We start from the raw sequence: 17,646 nt of genomic DNA on the forward strand, positions 1-17,646 counted from the left end.
GTCAATCTGTCATGCTTACTATTCTGTTTCATGCTGCAAGATAGCTTCTAGAGTTCTGGCCATTATGTTCACATTTGGGGCTCTAAGATAGAGGGGGTAAAGAAGAAGGATGCAAACGGCATGTGTCAAGTTTCTTTTAAAGAGATACTGAGGCTGGGCATGGTGGATTACTCCTATAATCCCAGAACTTTGGGAGGCCGAGGTGGCAGGATCTCTTGAGCCCCAGAGTTCAAGACAAGCATGGGCAATACAGGGAGACCCTGTCTCTATAAAAAAGTTTTGTTTTTAATTAGTCAGGTATGATGGTGCACACCTGTGGTCCCAGCTACTCAGGAGGCCAAGGCAGGAGGATCACTTGAGCCTGGATAGTTGAGGCTGCAGTGAACCGTGATCATGTCACTGTATTTCAACGTGGGTGACAGAGGAAGACCTTGTCTGAAAAAATAAAAAACAAAATAAAGAGGTACTGAAAAGCTGACACTCCCTGTCTTTTAATCTAATTTGCCAAACTTGGTCATATGACTGTAGAGAAGGAAAACATGTCCACATAAAAAATGTAATATAACTTGCTTCCTTGGCCTCCTTAGCAGCAGGGGAGGCTAGGAAATGTGAATTTATTCTGGGTGGCCATGTGTGCAGGAAAACATCAGTTTCTCTGAATAAGGAACGTGAAAGAGATTGAATGTTGGGTGGGCCATTAGCAGTTTCTTCCATAGTAGTAATTATTGTTGTTGATATTATGTATTATATTGATAATTATTGGTGAAAACAGTCCTAATGGCTTAAGTGCTATTTCAGATAATTTTGCATAACTATGTTCTGTTTCATTATGTCGTAATTTGGCAATTTAGGGCAATACATATTGTTTATTTCTGTGTTTTTCTGGTCACCTTGACATATAGCTACCAATTACTTAGTGTATGGAATTTCAGAAATATGTTTGTAGAATCAAAACCAAACCAGTCATCTTATATATTTAAATCAGTTGTGATGGATTTTCTGTAACCAACCTGAAAATCTGAGAGACACTTAATCGATTTGAGGTTGTTTTTTATTTGTTTCATTTTGCCTAAGAAATCCAGGTTTAGGCAGTTCTGGGCTGGTACAGTAACTCAATAAGAACATCAAGGACTGAGGTCCTTCAATATTCCTATTCTTTCTGTAGCCTGCTACTTTAATCTTGGACTTATCTCTTCATGATATAAAGGTGGCTGCAAGCATTATGTCTACATTCTAGGCAGGAAAAGGTGAAAGTCTCAAGGGCAAAGGGTCCTTCCCTTTTTATTTATAAAGTGATACCCTCTTCATAGTCTACTACCGTATGTCCTTAACCAGAACTATATCCCATGGCTACCCTTAGCCACAAGAGAGAGTGTAAAGTGAGTTTTCTGAGAGGAAGGGAAGATTTAATATGTATGAACCACTAGCAGTGTCTATTATAGTATCTGTTACAAATTTTTATGTGTTTATTTACTAAAAGAAAAGGTTGCCTGCAGATGTATTAAATTCTCATTGTTGCAAACATACAGAACTCTTCATTAGGTTTAGTTTTCATTTTTATTGTCTCTAATATTTCAGAGGAATGCTTTGCAAGCAATTTCTCCAGCCACTATGGAAGTTCTTATGCGAGTTTTGGCAGATTGTGATTCCTGGGAGGATGGAGATCCTGAAGAAGTGGGTAGGAAGGCAGAACTAACTCTAAAGTGCCTTACGGAAGTGGTACATATCCTTCTCAGTAGCAATTCTGATCAGCGTCAAGTGGAAACCAGTACTATTCTGGAGAACTATTTTAAATTGCTAAATTCAGATCATTCAGCTTTACCTAATCAAAGAAGGTCCAGACAGTGGGAAAACCGATTTATTTCTCTACAGATGAAAATGCTGAGTAAGTATTACATAATGACAACTGTTTCTGAGTCTGTTTTTAATTTTCATATCTACCACTTTCTCTTGAAATACAAGGCCATTGTGTGGAAAGCATTGATTGTTTAATTCAGATATCATGTGAATGCTTAGACTTTGACTTCAAAATAATTTATATAGAATTGATGTGTTTGTTACAGCCTCTTTGCTTTAACAATAACAAAGTCAAGTCTCTATATTGTTTTGACAGTGTAATCTCCTAAATGCATCAATGTTAAAAAGAAAATTAGCTATGACTTTGAAATTCTAGGAAAAGTAAATTTTCAGAAAGCACCATTTGTAGTAACCTCTGGTAAAGAGTCCCATACAATCAATTTTGTATGCGCCTCTATAACATCTCTGTAGAGGTCGCTTCAAAAATCTGCCCTTTCTCTAGAGGGCATCTGTTTTTGTTTCTTTTTTTCCTCAGAGCCTCTGTGTGTGTGTATGTGTGTGTGTGTGTGTGTGTTTGTGTTTTTGTGTTTCTCTTCCCTTCTCTTTGTGTTGGTTGTTTTGTGTCATTCTGCATATTTATCTCTGTCTCTCTGCTCTGCAAGCTCCTTCACCAATATATTGTGATTTCTTATTGTATTCCTTTGTAAGGTTGTTAAATACAAATGTTATTAACTGATAGTTCCTTATAGAAATACAATGTTTTAATTAGCACTAAACTAGGAAATTCAGATAGTAAAAAGAAAATTCTTTATATCCTGCCACCCACTCATAGCCAACATTAATGGTTTGGTGTATAGCTTCTAAAGGCATAAAAATGCTTTTATGTGTTTTTTTGTGTTAGTGTCATTTAAAAAATACTGAACATCAAAATTGTTTTAAAAATTAAAAAGAAAAATGATTAGAGTAAATGTTTGTATGATCCCAAATTTTCACTTTTACATGGATGATTTTCTTTTTATTTTCCTAGATACCATCACAGCCATGTTAGATTGTACAGATAGGCCTGTTCTTCAGGCCATTTTTCTTAACAGCAATTGCTTTGAACATCTCATACGACTGCTACAGAACTGCAAGGTATTTTTCTATTATTGTTGTTTTGATTTTAAGAAGCTATTTTTTGTTTTTGTTTTAATTCACATTTGAACATATTTTTACTAATTTTTATACTTAATCTCTGTTTGCATTTAATTACATAACCAAGTTTTATCTTGAATTGAAACTAGTATTAAATCACTCATAATTGTCTAAATACTTTAAAGGTAGTCAAACTGGAATTTCTTTGTATGGGAAGAATTTCAGTTCATGAAGTATATTATTTTCATTCCATCCAGAAATATCCTTGAGGCCCTTTAAGTAATTAGTTGCTTCGGAGCTCTACTATTTGTGTCTGAATGTACTAAGACGAGTCTTTGAAAAACAGTTGTTTCTCATGGAAACACTGTCTTCTACCACAGTTCGTAGACCCCAAGTTACATATCCTATAAATACAGGCCACTGATTATAGGGAGTATTATATAAAACATGTGGATTGCTTGGTGCAAACGTATTACTCCAACTCAAATTATATGTCATTCACTGAATAATGTTTTTGTATAAGAAATAGCTTCTTTTTTTTTTGAGATGGAGTCTCGCCCTGTTGCCAGGCTGGAGTGCAGTGGTGCAATCTGCAACCTCCACCTCCTGGGTTCAAGCAATTCTCCTGCCTTAGCCTCCTAAGTAGCTGGGATTACAGGCACGCACCACCATGCCCAGCTAATTTTTTGTATCTGTAGTAGAGATGGGGTTTCACCATGTTGGCCAGGATGGTCTCCATCTCTTGACCTTGTGATCTACCCACCTCGGCATCCCAAAGTGCTGGGATTACAGGCGTGAGCCACCGCACCTGGCCAAGACATAACTTTTTAATTAAATGATTTATTTAACCAATATTTATTATGTGCCAATTGTGTATCAGACACTTTTCTTTTGAGGTCACAAAATATATGTTGTCTTCATAATGACTATAAATTAGGCAAGAAGTTTCAGAGCGAGAGTTTCAGTTTAGTTCTTTTTGACTTCATGACCATTGTTCCTAACTTTTACACTATGTAATGACCCAAATGATGATTTTGGGTGTTTATTTCCATTCTTCTCTACAAATATGTGATATTTTTGCATAATTTAAATAAAATTCATAAATGATTTGGTGCCCTTTCAGGGTCAAATAACATTTTTTATTACAATTAAAGTAATACATACTCATTGCAAATGGAAATGTTGATAGCATATTGATTCTCCCATACAGTAATAAATATATTAATTCCAAAATTGTTGCTCATAGATGAAAACTGGTAATTCCCATATTTCCTAATGTAAAAATATATATTTCTATTAATGAAAAAGATCCCACATCAAGCTGAATAATATCAATAGGATACTTCTGTAAATATGGTTTTGATAGTTCAAAATCATATTATAACACTAATACAGACAGAATTTTGAAGCAACTAACTACTTGATAACCTTTCCATTATCAGTGTTAACCTTTTCTGCAGTTGTTCAGAGGTTGTGGAAGTTAATGCAGACTTGTAGAAAGTTTATTATGTTTGTAAGTGAATTTTGCACAATGTACGATTGTATTTTGTAGCAAAACAGAATTTTGATGCCAAAATATGAAATATAGAGAACAGACTTCTTGAAACATTAAAAAAAAATTTGTTTCTGAAATTTCAACACACTCATCTTTTCTACATTCATCTTTTTTGCTGTGTATCACTGTGGCCACTCTTTAGTCTTTCTAGAATATTACCCTTTCTAAAAATACTGGCACTCCCTGTTTGGTTCTAGGCTCTTTTTTCCAACCTTTCTTTTTTTTTTTTTTTTTTTTTTTTTTTTTTTTTTTTTTTGAGATGGAGTCTCGCTATGTCGCCCAGGCTGGAGTGCAGTGGCGCAATCTCAGCTCACTACAAGCTCCGCCTCCTGGGTTCACGCCATTCTTCTGCCTCAGCCTCCCAAGTAGCTGGGACTACAGGCGCCCGCCACCACGCCCGGCTAATTTTTTGTATTTTCTTTTTAGTAGAGACAGGGTTTCACTGTGTTAGCCAGGATGGTCTCGATCTCCTGACCTCCTGATCCACCCGCCTCGGCCTCCCCAAGTGCTGGGATTACAGGCGTGAGCCACTGCGCCCGGCCTTTCCAACCTTTTTTAGTTTGCTTATCCTTTGGATGTCTCAATTTTGGATGTGTAGCTTTAGATATCATCTATAATACCCAAATTTCTTCCTGTTAGTTCAGCTCTGTTGAGGAATCCACTTGAATGTCTCTCAAAAATCTTAAATTTGCCACATCTAAAATGGAACAGTTCATCCCTACTCTTTTGTCTCCTCTTTCTTATTCCTACAGCTGCTTAAGTCGCTCAGGCTAGAGTGTGGTGGTATGATCTCAGCTCACTGCAGATTACAGGTGCCCGCCACCACGCCTGGCTAATTTTTGTATTTTTAGTAGAGAAGGGGTTTCACCATGTTGACCAGGTTGGTCTCGAACTCCTGACCTCAGGTTATCAGCCTGCCTCAGCCCCTAGAAGTGCTGGGATAATAGGCGTGAGCCACCATGCCCAGCCTGCTTTTCCTATATTTTTAATTTAAGTCAAAGGCACCGTTATCTACCCAGTTTCTCAAAGGAGAAACTTGGAAATCAGTCTCGACTTTTCCTGATCTCTCATCTCCCACATCTGCTTATGTCACCAAAGTTGACAATTTCATTTTTCAAACATTTCTCAAATACAGCCTTTTATTCCCACTGTCATTGCTTTATTTCAGGCTTTAATTTTTTTGCCAGATTATTGCAACATTTTGTTGTTTTCTCCTTTTTCACTCTTTTTTTTGAGACAGTCTTGCTCTGTCACCCAGGCTAGAGTGCAGGCGAAGCCTCTGCTCACTGCACCACCTCCCGGGTTCAAGAAATTCTCCTGCCTCAGCCTCCCAAGTAGCTGGGATTATAGGTGCCCGCCACCACGCCCGGCTAATTTTCATATTTTTAGTAGATACGGGGTTTCGCTACCTTGGCCAGGCTTGTCTGGAACTCCAGACCTCGTGATTCGCCCGCCTTGGCCTCCCAAAGTGCTGGGATTACAGGCGTGAACCACCGTACCCAGCCCGTTTTCACCCTTATCCTCTTCTACACTGAAGCCAAAACTGTCTTTTTGATACATCAACGTTATCATATCAATCCTTTGCTTAAGATGTTTTCCCAAACTATGAAAAATTCTAGTGATTTTAAAATATCCATACCATGACTTGTACAAGGCTCTAAGACATCTGACTCAAGGCCTGCCTCTTAAGCCTTTCTTACAAAGACCCTACATGTTTTCTTATTCATGCTTTTTAAATCTATCTCCTTGATGCTTTTATAGCTACTTGAAATCATTTCTTTTTTACTCTTTTAAAAAATCACTACATAATATTTTCTGATGCTGGTGGGTCTAGATGGATACATATTATTATCTTTTACAAGTCTGTGGGGTGACAAACGTTTTGTGTTTCATACTCAACTGTGGTCTATTTGAAGGCAAGCAGGCTGACTTTAATCTCTTTTCTCCCATCATTAGGTATTTGGCACTCAGTAGAAACTTAATAAATAAAATTGAATTGATTAAATTTGCGGTTGGTTGCCTAGCACAACAGGATTATGCTAGGGTAGGGGAGCAGAATAAATATCAAAAGCAAAATGTGTTTGGTTTAAAAATTTGCTTGGCTGCACAACTCTGCCAAAGAAGGGGCATAAAAATGCTTTTCCTCTTCCCTTTTCATCTTTACTTTATAGCCAGTATTTTAGAATCTAAAACTCAGGCTTATTTTAAAAGTATTAGAACAGCTACATCATGTATTATAAAAGATAAACTCCAATGGGACGCTACCCTCCTTTTATGTATAACTACGTTACAAATTTTAAATTATTATGATATGTATTGGAATATGATTAATTTGAAATTTAGGATTCATTACAATTTTTTTCACTACCGATAAGTCTTACTCATTGTATCTTCCCAGGGAAAGGAGGAGGAAAGGGAAAAGAGTCAGCATGTGTATTGCAAAATGATTAGGAAATGGGAAAGAAAGTATCCAGTACAGCAAAATCAACTATCAAATAAACCCCTCAGTGATGGGGTCACCAAAGCCCAAAGGAGCTCAGTCTCCTGCAGTTAAGGAATGAGGGGAAGGGATCAGGAAAAGAACACGCTGGTACTCTCCCTCTTTCCCCATAAATTCAAGATTTCACACAAAGCTTTGGTTTCTAGTAGTAAACATGGAGTTATATCCTTCTATCTCCTGTTAAACAATCTTGTGACCACTTTGACCTAAGTTTCTTTTACCCCCATAAAATTGCCAGAGTGACTTGGATATGCATTCATATTCCCTTTCTTGCCCTCCCGACCCCGCTTTCTACATGGAAGGCCCCCAATTGTTTCTGTCTGCTTTAAGATTAAAGATTAAGTAGGTTCGATCCATCCAAAATACAGCAGTGTCCTAAGTATTTGACATGAATCACATCAAGAAAAGGTCTTGACTTGCGAGACTGGGAACTAGGGATGGAGAGTCCCTAGCTGCTTCTGGATGTTTGCATAAATTATTTAAGAATTGCAGAGATACCCCAAGAATTAACCATGTATATGTGTGGGTGAATAGGTTTCTTTTGGAGTAGGGGAATATAAAAGAGGGCAGAGTAGGAGACAAGTTTTCAGGACAAAAGATCTGGTCCAGTAGGTAACAGGGTAAAGAGAACAGAAAAGAAAGGATGGTTCAAGATTCTTACTTTAGGCCAGACGCGGTGGCTCACACCTGTAATCCCAGCACTTTGGGAGGCTGAGGCAGGCAGATCACCTGAGGTCAAGAGTTTGAGACCAGCCTGGCCAACATGGCGAAACCCCGTCTCTATTAAAAATACAAAAATTAGCCAGACATGGTGGCATGCTCCTATAATCCCAGCTATTCGGGAAGCTGAGGCAAGAGAATCACTTGAACCCAGGAGGTGGAGGTTGCAGTGAGCCGAGATCACCCCACTGCACTCCAGCCTGGGCGACAGAGTTAAGACTCCATCTCATAAATAAATAAATAAATAAATAAATAAATAAATAAATAAACAAATAAATAAAAGATTCCCACTTTGTTTCAAGTCTTTTTGCCTGTTGCAGAAAAGATGTCAAAGATGGTTTAGCTATTTTCTCTCAATACAAAGAAGAAGCTTGTAAACAGTAAAACCCTAAAGGAATATGAAGAGAAACCAACACATATTTGCCATCTAGCGATCACTAACTCAGCGAAGTCCTCTGAAGTTCAAACAAATACAATAACTAGAGGCAGGTAGCATTTAAGAGAGACAAGAACCTAGGATCAGACACACACCACAAAATTAGGGGTCAGTTTAACAAACCTAAGCTCTAAAATACAAAAGAAGCATATTCAGCTTCGTAAATCTTAAGGGTCAGTCTTATGTTACAATTTGAAACCACATTTTAAAGACAATTACTTCTTTTTGCAGAATCAAATGTTTTCACCATTTTTCTCTAGGACATCGTGGATGTTGCAGTAGAGGAAATGCCTGTGTTCAGATGAATAAATTTACTCAATCTCTGCTTTTGTCTCTTTTCTGAAAGTGATTCTTTTCATTTTCTGTTTTAACCTTAAAAAGAATAAAATTTAATTGATTAGAAATATTTTCCTTTGCCATTCTGAGAAAAATGTTTTAAAGTCAAATTTCAGAAAAATCTTTCTTTAACAATGAACATATCTTGCATCAGCTACTGATGGGGCATAATTTTAAAATAGGCATATTGAAGTTTATTTTCTGATATATGGATTGATATTTTAAAGGCATATTTAAATTAATTATTATCCACATAACTGGCTTGAATGTTTGGCTGTAATTTATTTCACCTTACAAGCTCTCATGTAAGAAATGGCACATCTTTAAAAAAAACTTTTTTTTATAGATTTAGGAGGTATAATGGCAGTTTCATTACATGGATATATTCCCTGAACTCTAGCTTTTTAGTGTACCCATTGCCCAAATACTGAACATTATATCCAATAGATAATTTTTCAACCTGGAGCCTCCTTTCGCCCTACCTTTCAGAGTCTCCAGTGTCTGTTATTCTACTTTGTATGTTCAAGCATACCCATTGATTAGCTCCCACTTATAACTAAGAGCATCCAGTAGAAGTAGCATTTTTTTTGTTTGTTTTTTTGTTTTTGTTTTTGTTTTTGTTTTTTAGACGGAGTCTCGCTCTGTCGCCCAGGCTGGAGTGCAGTGGCCGGATCTCGACTCACTGCAAGCTCCGCCTCCCGGGTTTACACCATTCTCCTGCCTCAGCCTCCCGAGTAGCTGGGACTACAGGTGCCTGCCACCTCACCCGGCTAGATTTTTTGTATTTTTTACTAGAGACGGGGTTTCACCGTGTTAGCCAAGATGGTCTCCATCTCCTGACCTTTTGATCTGCCTGTCTCGGCCTCCCAAAGTGCTGGGATTACAGGCTTGAGCCACTGCGCCGGGCTGAAGTAGCATTTTTTTACTTTTAAGATAAAGCTTAGTTTTTCTCATTATGAAAATGTTCTTTTTGTTTTATAGGAAAAAAGGTAAATATAGAAAAATAAAATAAATTATATATGATTATTTCTAGTCTGTAGACATTTTTAAAGTCTTTTTAAAAATAATTGTGGGGCTAGGCGCGGTGGCTCATGCCTGTAATCCCAGCAATTTGGGAGGCCAAGGCGGGTGGATCAGTTGAGGTCAGGAGTTTGAGACTAGCCTGGCCAACATGGTAAAACCCCGTCTCTACTGAAAATACAGAAAAATTAGCCAGGTGTCATGGTGCATGCCTGTAATCCCAGCTACTTGGGAGGCTGAGGCAAGAGAATCGCTTGAACCCAGGAGACAGAGGTTGCAGTGAGCCTAGATCACACCACTATACTCCAGCCTGGGCAACAGAGTAAGACTCTGTATAAAATAAAATAAAATAAAATAAAATAACATAACATAAAATAAAATAACATAACATAAAATAAAATAAAATAAAATAGTTAAAAATAGTTAAAAATAGTTAAAAAATGTTAAAAAATGTTAAAAAATGTTAAAATTATATAATATAAAAAGTTAGCATCTTGACCATTTTTTATTGTATACTTCAGTGGTGTTAAATACATTTACATTATTGTGCAGCCCATCTCCAGAACTCTTCATCTTGTAAAATGGAAACTCTATACCCATTAAACAGCTGCCTGGTTTCCCCTCTCCTCAGCCCCTGGAAACCACTATTCTACTTTCTGTGTCTATGAATTTGACTACTCTAGATATCTCATAAAGTTGGAATCATATAGTATTTGTTCTTCTATGACTGCCTTATTTCACTTAGCATAATGTTCTCAAGATTCATCCATGTTGTAGCATGTGTCAGAATTTTCTTCCTTTCTAACATTGAATAATATTCCATTGTATGTAAATACCACATTTTGCTTATCCATCAGTGGACATTTGGGTTACGTCCACCTTTTGGCTACTGCTGTGAATGTGGGTATACAAATATCTCTTCAAGGTATCATTTTCAGTTCTTTTGGGTATATACTCAGAAGTAGGATTATTAGATATATGATAATTCACTTTTGAATATTTTTTGAGGAACTTTTATGTTGTTTTCCATAGTAAGTACCATTTTACATTCTTAACAATAGTGCACAAAGTTTCCAATGTCTACGCATCCCTGCCAGCACTGGGTGGTGTTTTTTTTTTTTCTTTTTTGATGGTAGTGATCCTAATGGATATGAAGTAGTATTTCATTGTGTTTTTGATTTGCCTTCACTAATGATTAGTGATATTGAGCATCCTTTTTGTGTGCTTATTGGCCATTTGTATATCTTTTTTGGAGAGACGTCTATTCAAGTCCTTTGCCTATTTTAAAATCAGATTTGTTATTGTCTTGTTGATTTGTGAAGTCTTTTTTGTTATGCATTGTTAACACTAGTGTGAGCACTTGATGCATATAATTTTGTACTTTTGTTTCATTTAAGGTATTTCATTATTTTCATGTGCCATAATTTTAATGTCTACATAATATTGTATTAAGTGGATGTACCGTAATTTACTTAACTCCACCCTGCTAGTGGAAACTTAATTTGTTTCCAGAATGTAATTTTACTTCCAGTAGAATTACTAGGTCATAGGACATACACTTTTCTTATTTGTTTTTTAAATTAAGGAGCAGAACATTGTGTAAAAACAAGTTGTAACTCATTGGAAAATATAGAAAAGTAGAAAAATAGCAGAAATATGGTTAAGGTTCTTAATATATATGTAATTTGCTTTTGAATTTTTTTTTTTACTAATTTATACATGTAGCAGCAATGTGGAAGAGTACATAACTAAGCTGGGCACAGTGGCTCATTCCTGTAATCCCAGCACTTTGGGAAGCCGACATGGGCAGATCATGAGGTCAGGAGTTCAAGACCAGTCTGCCAATATGGCGAAACCCCATCTCTACTAAAAATACAAAAAAAAAAAAAAAAAAAAAATTAGCTGGTGTGGTGGTGTGTGCCTGTAGTCCCAGCTGCTCAGGAGGCTGAGGCTGAAGAATTGCTTGAACCCAGGAGGTGGAGGCTGCAGTGAGCCGAGATCGTGCCACTGCACTCCAGCCTGGGCAACAGAGTGAGACTCTGTCTCAAAAAAAAAAAAATAAAGAGTATATAGGATATTTCCATGTATCATGATGGTATCAGAAAGGAGAGCTTCCTATAAAGCCTTTGTAAATGAAACTACTTCAAAGAGCTTTTACCTTTCTATTTGAGGTATTCTTTTCATTGATTTCTTGCTGAAAAATACCAGGGGTTAATTCTATGAGAGTAATTCAGAATAAAGGTTTTAGTATCAACTCCTTGAATTTTTTCATACTGTTTTGAGGGATATCTCTGAAAGCATTTATGTCACTTCATTGCAGTAAAGAACAGCATCAAAATCAAATAGTAAAGAATATATTGATGAAGTAAATTGTTATAAAGACAAATTCAGTGATAAAGGCAACATCTCACATGTGTAAAGAATCTGCTAATCGGCTGGACACGGTGGCTCACACCTGTAATCCCAGCACTTCGGGAGGCCGAGGCAGGCGGATCACGAGGTTAGGAGATCGAGACCATCCTGGCTAACACAGTGTAACCCTGTCTGTACTAAAAATATGAAAAATTAGCCAGGCGTGGTGGCACGTGCCTGTAGTCCCAGCTACTTGGGAGGCTGAGGCAGGAGAATCACTTGAACCCAGGAGGCAGAGGTTGACAGCCTGGGTGACAGAGCGAGACTCCGTCTAAAAAAAAGAAAAAAAAGAGTCTGCTTTGTAGGGTCATCTCTAGGATACAATATAGTTCCTACTAAAATTTATTAGCATTGGTTTTTCTTCAGTATATGAAACTCAGATATAACAAATTTCTGATATGAATAATATCTTTTTTAAAAATACAAAACTGTTTGTCATAGCTATCATGATGGTGAGCTAATATTTGTTCTTTATAGGCCAAAGTTTCTTAAAATTTATATCTGGAATCATGACCTTTAAAAGTTAATTATTTGATACCACCTATCACATTTTGTTTTGAAATAAAAATGCTGGAGAAGAAATCCCTTTAAAGAGGGAAAACCAGCTGGGCATGGTGGCTTATGCCTGTAATCCCAGCATTCTGGAAGGCCGAGGCGGGTCAATCACTTGAGGTCAGGAGTTCGAGACCAGCCTGGCCAACATGGCAAAACCCCATCCCTACTAAAAATACAAAAATTAGCTGGGCATGGTGGTGCACATCTGTGATCCCAGCTACTAGGGAGGCTGAAGAATCATTTGAACCTGGAGGGTGGAGGTTGCAGTGAGCCATCAAACCACTGCACTTCAGCCTGGGTGACAGAGCAGGACTCTGTCTCAAAAAAACAAAAACAAACAAAAAATGGGGAAAACCAAGCTTTGGGACCTGGGCCTTCCCTGCTGGCAGTAATAGTCTTCCTTATTTCTGGAATATTTTTTGGTCAGAATCACTTTAGATTTATCACTATACATTGAAGCCATTAAGTCTTCACAACAAAGGGGAATCTTTGAAAGAAGCTTTTAAACTTCTTCATTATACAAATAAGGAAAAATGTCCTGAGGCATTAAATGATTAGCCCAAGGTCAACACTAATAATTGATAGAGGTGGAATTTCTAACCCAGGTTTTCTTACCCTAAGTCCATTGTAATATATAATTTTCTAATTGTATTACTGGAACTTAAGGTCACTGTTTAGTCAGTAGGAAAAAATGTTTTCTGTATATTAAATATACGAAAATCAAAGGTTTTATTGATATAAAAACATTTTATGGAAATAGTTGATATGATTCCTGAATATATAAAAATCTTTGAAATATTATGAAAACCTAAGTCCCCAAATATATTGCATGATGCCATAGATGTCCATGGTTGCTTTGTTTAAATTATTTGTTTGTTAGTAAAGAATGAATCCTTTATGTTCTTTTTTTATAGCAGCATATAGAATATACTATATAGTGGCCGGGCGCGGTGGCTCAAGCCTGTAATCCCAGCACTTTGGGAGGCCGAGATGGGCGGATCACAAGGTCAGGAGACCATCCCCCGTCTCTACTAAAAAAATACAAAAAACTAGCCGGGCGAGGTGGCGGGCGCCTGTAAGTCCCAGCTACTCGGGAGGCTGAGGCAGGAGAATGGCGTAAATCCAGGAGGCGGAGCTTGCAGTGAGCTGAGATCCGGCCACTGCACTCCAGCCTGGGCGACAGAGCGAGACTCCGTCTCAAAAAAAAAAAAAAAAAAGAATATACTATATAGTATATAGTAAATAGTATATTTATATAGTAAATAGTATATATACTATATATAGTAATATTTTATATATGTATAGTATATATAGTATTTTATAATTATTTTATATATAAATAAAATAATTTTTATAATTAATATTTATAGTATATATAATACATATTACTATTTAGTATATGTATATTATATATACTATATATAGTATATAGTAAATAGTATATACTATATATAGTATATAGTAAATAGAATCAGTTTTGCTATTTAGACTCATTGGAAACTTTGGCAAATAAAGTTTAAAGTATCATAAACAATTTATGAATCAGATGGACAACCTAAAGCTGACTGCTGCTGTTTTCCTGCTTTCTTTTTGTATGAGATTCATCAGCCTATTTAAGTATGCATTGATTTCCTTAAGTATTTGTGTAAAGGCTCCTTGGCTTGGCAAATGAGTTTCATCATACTATAGAGTACTTTACAATTCCATGGAATCATACATTTAACTTTTATGATAGATATGAGGAACCTTAAACATTTATCAGTTATTTTGTTTTACTAAATTACAGGGATATGATTTGAATTAATGTAAATTTTTTAAGCTACCCAAAGATACTTGAATTAATGAAAAGAATAGGCCGGGCACAGTGGCTCACGCCTGTAATCCCAGCACTTTGGGAGGCCGAGGCGGGCGGGTCGCCTGAGGTCAGGAGTTCGAGACCAGCCTGACCAATGTGGGGAAACCCCGTCTCTACTAAAAATACAAAAAAATTAGCCAGACATGGTGGCATATGCCTGTAATCCCAGCCACTCAGGAGGCTGAGGCAGGAGAATTGATTGAACCCGGGAGGTGGAAGTTGCAGTGAGCCGAGACTGCGCCATTGCACTCCAACCTGGGCAACAAGAGTGAAACTCCGTCTCAACAAAAGAAGAGAAAAGAAAAGAAGAAAACTGTATCTTCGGTAGCAAGGAGAAGAATTCAAAACCATTACCTAGTCTTTATGGCTGCTAAAATCTTGGTGTTTTTGACTGTTTCTTAGGGTAGATTTTTAGAAATAAAGTTACTGGGTTAAAGAGTAAGAATTGTTTTAAAGATTCTTCTTACAGATTGCTATATTGCTTTCTGGAAAGATTTTACTCATTTTTACATTGACCAGTTTTATCTATTTGTTTCCCTTTACCTAAATATGAAATATTATTCTTTTAAAAAGACTTTGCTTGTAGCAATGCCACCTTTCATTTGTTTTTTGTTTGTTTGTTTTTTTGAATCAGTCTCGCTCTGTCACCTAGGCTGGAGTGTAGTGGCTCTATCTCTGCTCACTGCAACCTCCGCCTCCCAGGTTCAAGTGATTCTCCTGCCTCAGCCTCCCAAGTAGCTGGGACTACAGGCTAATTTTTCTATTTTTAGTAGGGATGGGGTTTCACCATGTTGGCCAGACTGGTCTCAAACTCCTGACCTCAGGTAATCCGCCCACCTCAGCCTCCCCAAGTGCTGGAATTATAGGCGTGAGCCACCATGCCCAGCCGACATCTTTCATTTGTTAAGTCTCTGTTATGTGCCAGATACTATGCTAATAAGCTAGCGTGGATTATGTCATTGAATATATATAGCCATTTGATGAGGTATTTTTCTCCCTATTTCTAAGAAAAGCTTGGAGAAGTAGTTTTCCTTGAAATCAGACAGCCAATAAGTTGCAGAACCAAAATTCAAACTCAGGTCTCTGATTCCAAGGCCTGTAGTGTATATATCAATTTATTGTTATGTTAAGCCTTATATATACTCTTGCATAACATATAATACCATACCTCTATGCAGTTTATTTTATATTGCATATTTCAGCATGTAACTTGACCTTTTGTTTTCTCATTTCTGAAATAATATAACTTCCTAAGAACCTTCTTCCTTAGGATGCTCTTAATAAATTCCTTTATAAATCTAGCTGTCTCTCCCTTTGAATATCATTTGAATTTTCTTTCTCTGTACTCAAATTGTAGGCAAGGCGAAGGCCTTTTGGGATGCTGACTTTTATATACTGAAACTAAAACACTTGATTTCTTTAGTTTATTGGGAGGAGGGTAATGCCCATGTATGCTAGAGATAATATCAGTTTTCTTTTACAGAATATAAATGAATATAAATGAAGCTCAATTCTTGATGACTTTGGAGAACACTTTTAAACTAATGTTTTAACAAAATGTGTGGTCAGATAAATTTTGGAAATGCTGCACCCTGACCTCCCTTGTTAAAGTACACATTAGCATATTTGAGACTCTGAGAAGTACTTCTAGAAAGAACCATTTTTAAAGTTAGTTTGATAGCACTTCACAAACTTCCTTAACTATAGAACCATACTGGGTGTTATGTACTACAGTATCTTTAGTTTGTGTCAGTAACAGCTTTCCTTCTTTTTTGTGTGTATTAGTCCATTTTCATGCTGCTCATAAAGACATACCTGAGACTGGACAATTTGCAAAAGTTTAATGGACTCACAGTTTCATGTGGCTGAGGAAGCCTCACAATCATGGTGGAAGGTGAATGGCATGTCTCACATGGCATCAGACAAGAGAATAGAGCTTGTGCAGGGAAACTTCCCTTTATAATATAAAACCATCAGATCTCATGAGACTTATTCACTTACCACGAGAACTCCCACCAAGTTTCTCCCACAACACGCTGGAATTTGGGGAGCTACAATTCAAGATGAGATTTGGGTGGGGACACAGAGCCAAACCATATCACTGTGAGACATTCTCTGCTGATTCTTTAAGAATTTAGGAATATTAACTAATCCTAATTATTGCCATTGTTTCTTATTTTAGTAACTTTGAATTCCAAGAGAGAAATATCTAAACTACTATTAGTTCATAATCCAAAAAGTGAATAATCTTTAATTTCTAAAAGTGTAGTATACTTCACAGGGGAATTCTTGGGTTTATTTTCAAGAGACGTGGAAACCCATTTAAGCTTCATTGCTGCTTGTAGGTAACAGTTTAATGTTCTTTCTCCATTATTCTTGTCTCTGTTTTTAACAGCTGTTTTTAAATGCTAACAATAAGGTGGCAGACAAGAACGAGAAAGACCTTGCCAACAAATTACTGACAGAAATGAATGAGGACCAGGTATCTACATAGTCTGCATCTTGTTTCAGCTGAAGTCCAAAATCAGCCAATGGGAATAACTATTCCTGTACTTTTCTTCTTATGTCCTAAAATACACAAACACTGTCAAATTCTAATATTCATTAATTATTTTTGAAAATTGCTAAAAAGTTAAAATAAAAATTGCTTTCATCTAAAGGATGAATATCTTGGTGGTTGATACAAGCAATCAATACCATTCCCTCTATGTGTATATGGTCTTTTCAATTTGAGGAGATATAAAGTACAGGAATGGAATCTCAGTATCAATGCTGTCCACCTAGTGGTGACTTTTCTAAGCACTGTGGTATATTGGGACCTTAGGGCTTTCTTTGTGAATATGTATGGTCATTGTTAATATCTTGATTCTTTGCTTCTTATTGACAAGTGATGATTATAATTCAGTGGACAACCTGAATCTTGGAGGAAGGGAAGAAGATGCTGAACTCTCTGTTAATTTAGCATAAAACTTGACTTTTTGTATTCTAGAAATTCCAGTCTATTACAGGTATGATAAAGCAAAAATATGTAATTTATGTTGCTTCTTTCAATACATTAGGTAATTTAGTTTGAAAAAAACTACCTTTAAAAATTGATGTTATTTTTCTCTTCCAAAATATTTGCAAGAAAACTTACATAATGTCTTTTATTAACGTTGTGTTAACGTCCAAGTTTATAAATAGAATTTTTGTGTAATAAGAGACATTATCAGCTTATTTTTTATTCTATATGTGAAGTATCAGTTTACAGAGTATTGTTTTAGATTTCTTTATAAATGTTAATTCCTCTTAAGGCCTACTTATGTAGATTAATAAAACAATTATTA

The 17,646-nt window shown here is 36.5% G+C and overlaps 1 protein-coding gene across 2 annotated transcripts in view; it reads left to right on the forward strand.

Moving 5' to 3' along the window:
- Positions 1–17,646, forward strand: part of NBEAL1 (neurobeachin like 1) — a 218,639-nt gene that overhangs the window by 79,934 nt on the left and 121,059 nt on the right. The window contains exons 9-11 of one of the 2 annotated variants that reach the window (XM_030916927.1): positions 1,579–1,885; positions 2,825–2,931; positions 16,716–16,802. In XM_030916927.1, the coding sequence (XP_030772787.1) occupies positions 1,579–1,885; positions 2,825–2,931; positions 16,716–16,802 (501 nt within the window). The remainder of the gene's footprint in view (positions 1–1,578; positions 1,886–2,824; positions 2,932–16,715; positions 16,803–17,646) is intronic. The other variant, XM_010352612.2, reaches the window with a different exon arrangement.

This window comes from Rhinopithecus roxellana, chromosome 14 (assembly GCF_007565055.1).
Source record: "Rhinopithecus roxellana isolate Shanxi Qingling chromosome 14, ASM756505v1, whole genome shotgun sequence".
Taxonomy (NCBI): domain Eukaryota; kingdom Metazoa; phylum Chordata; class Mammalia; order Primates; family Cercopithecidae; genus Rhinopithecus; species Rhinopithecus roxellana.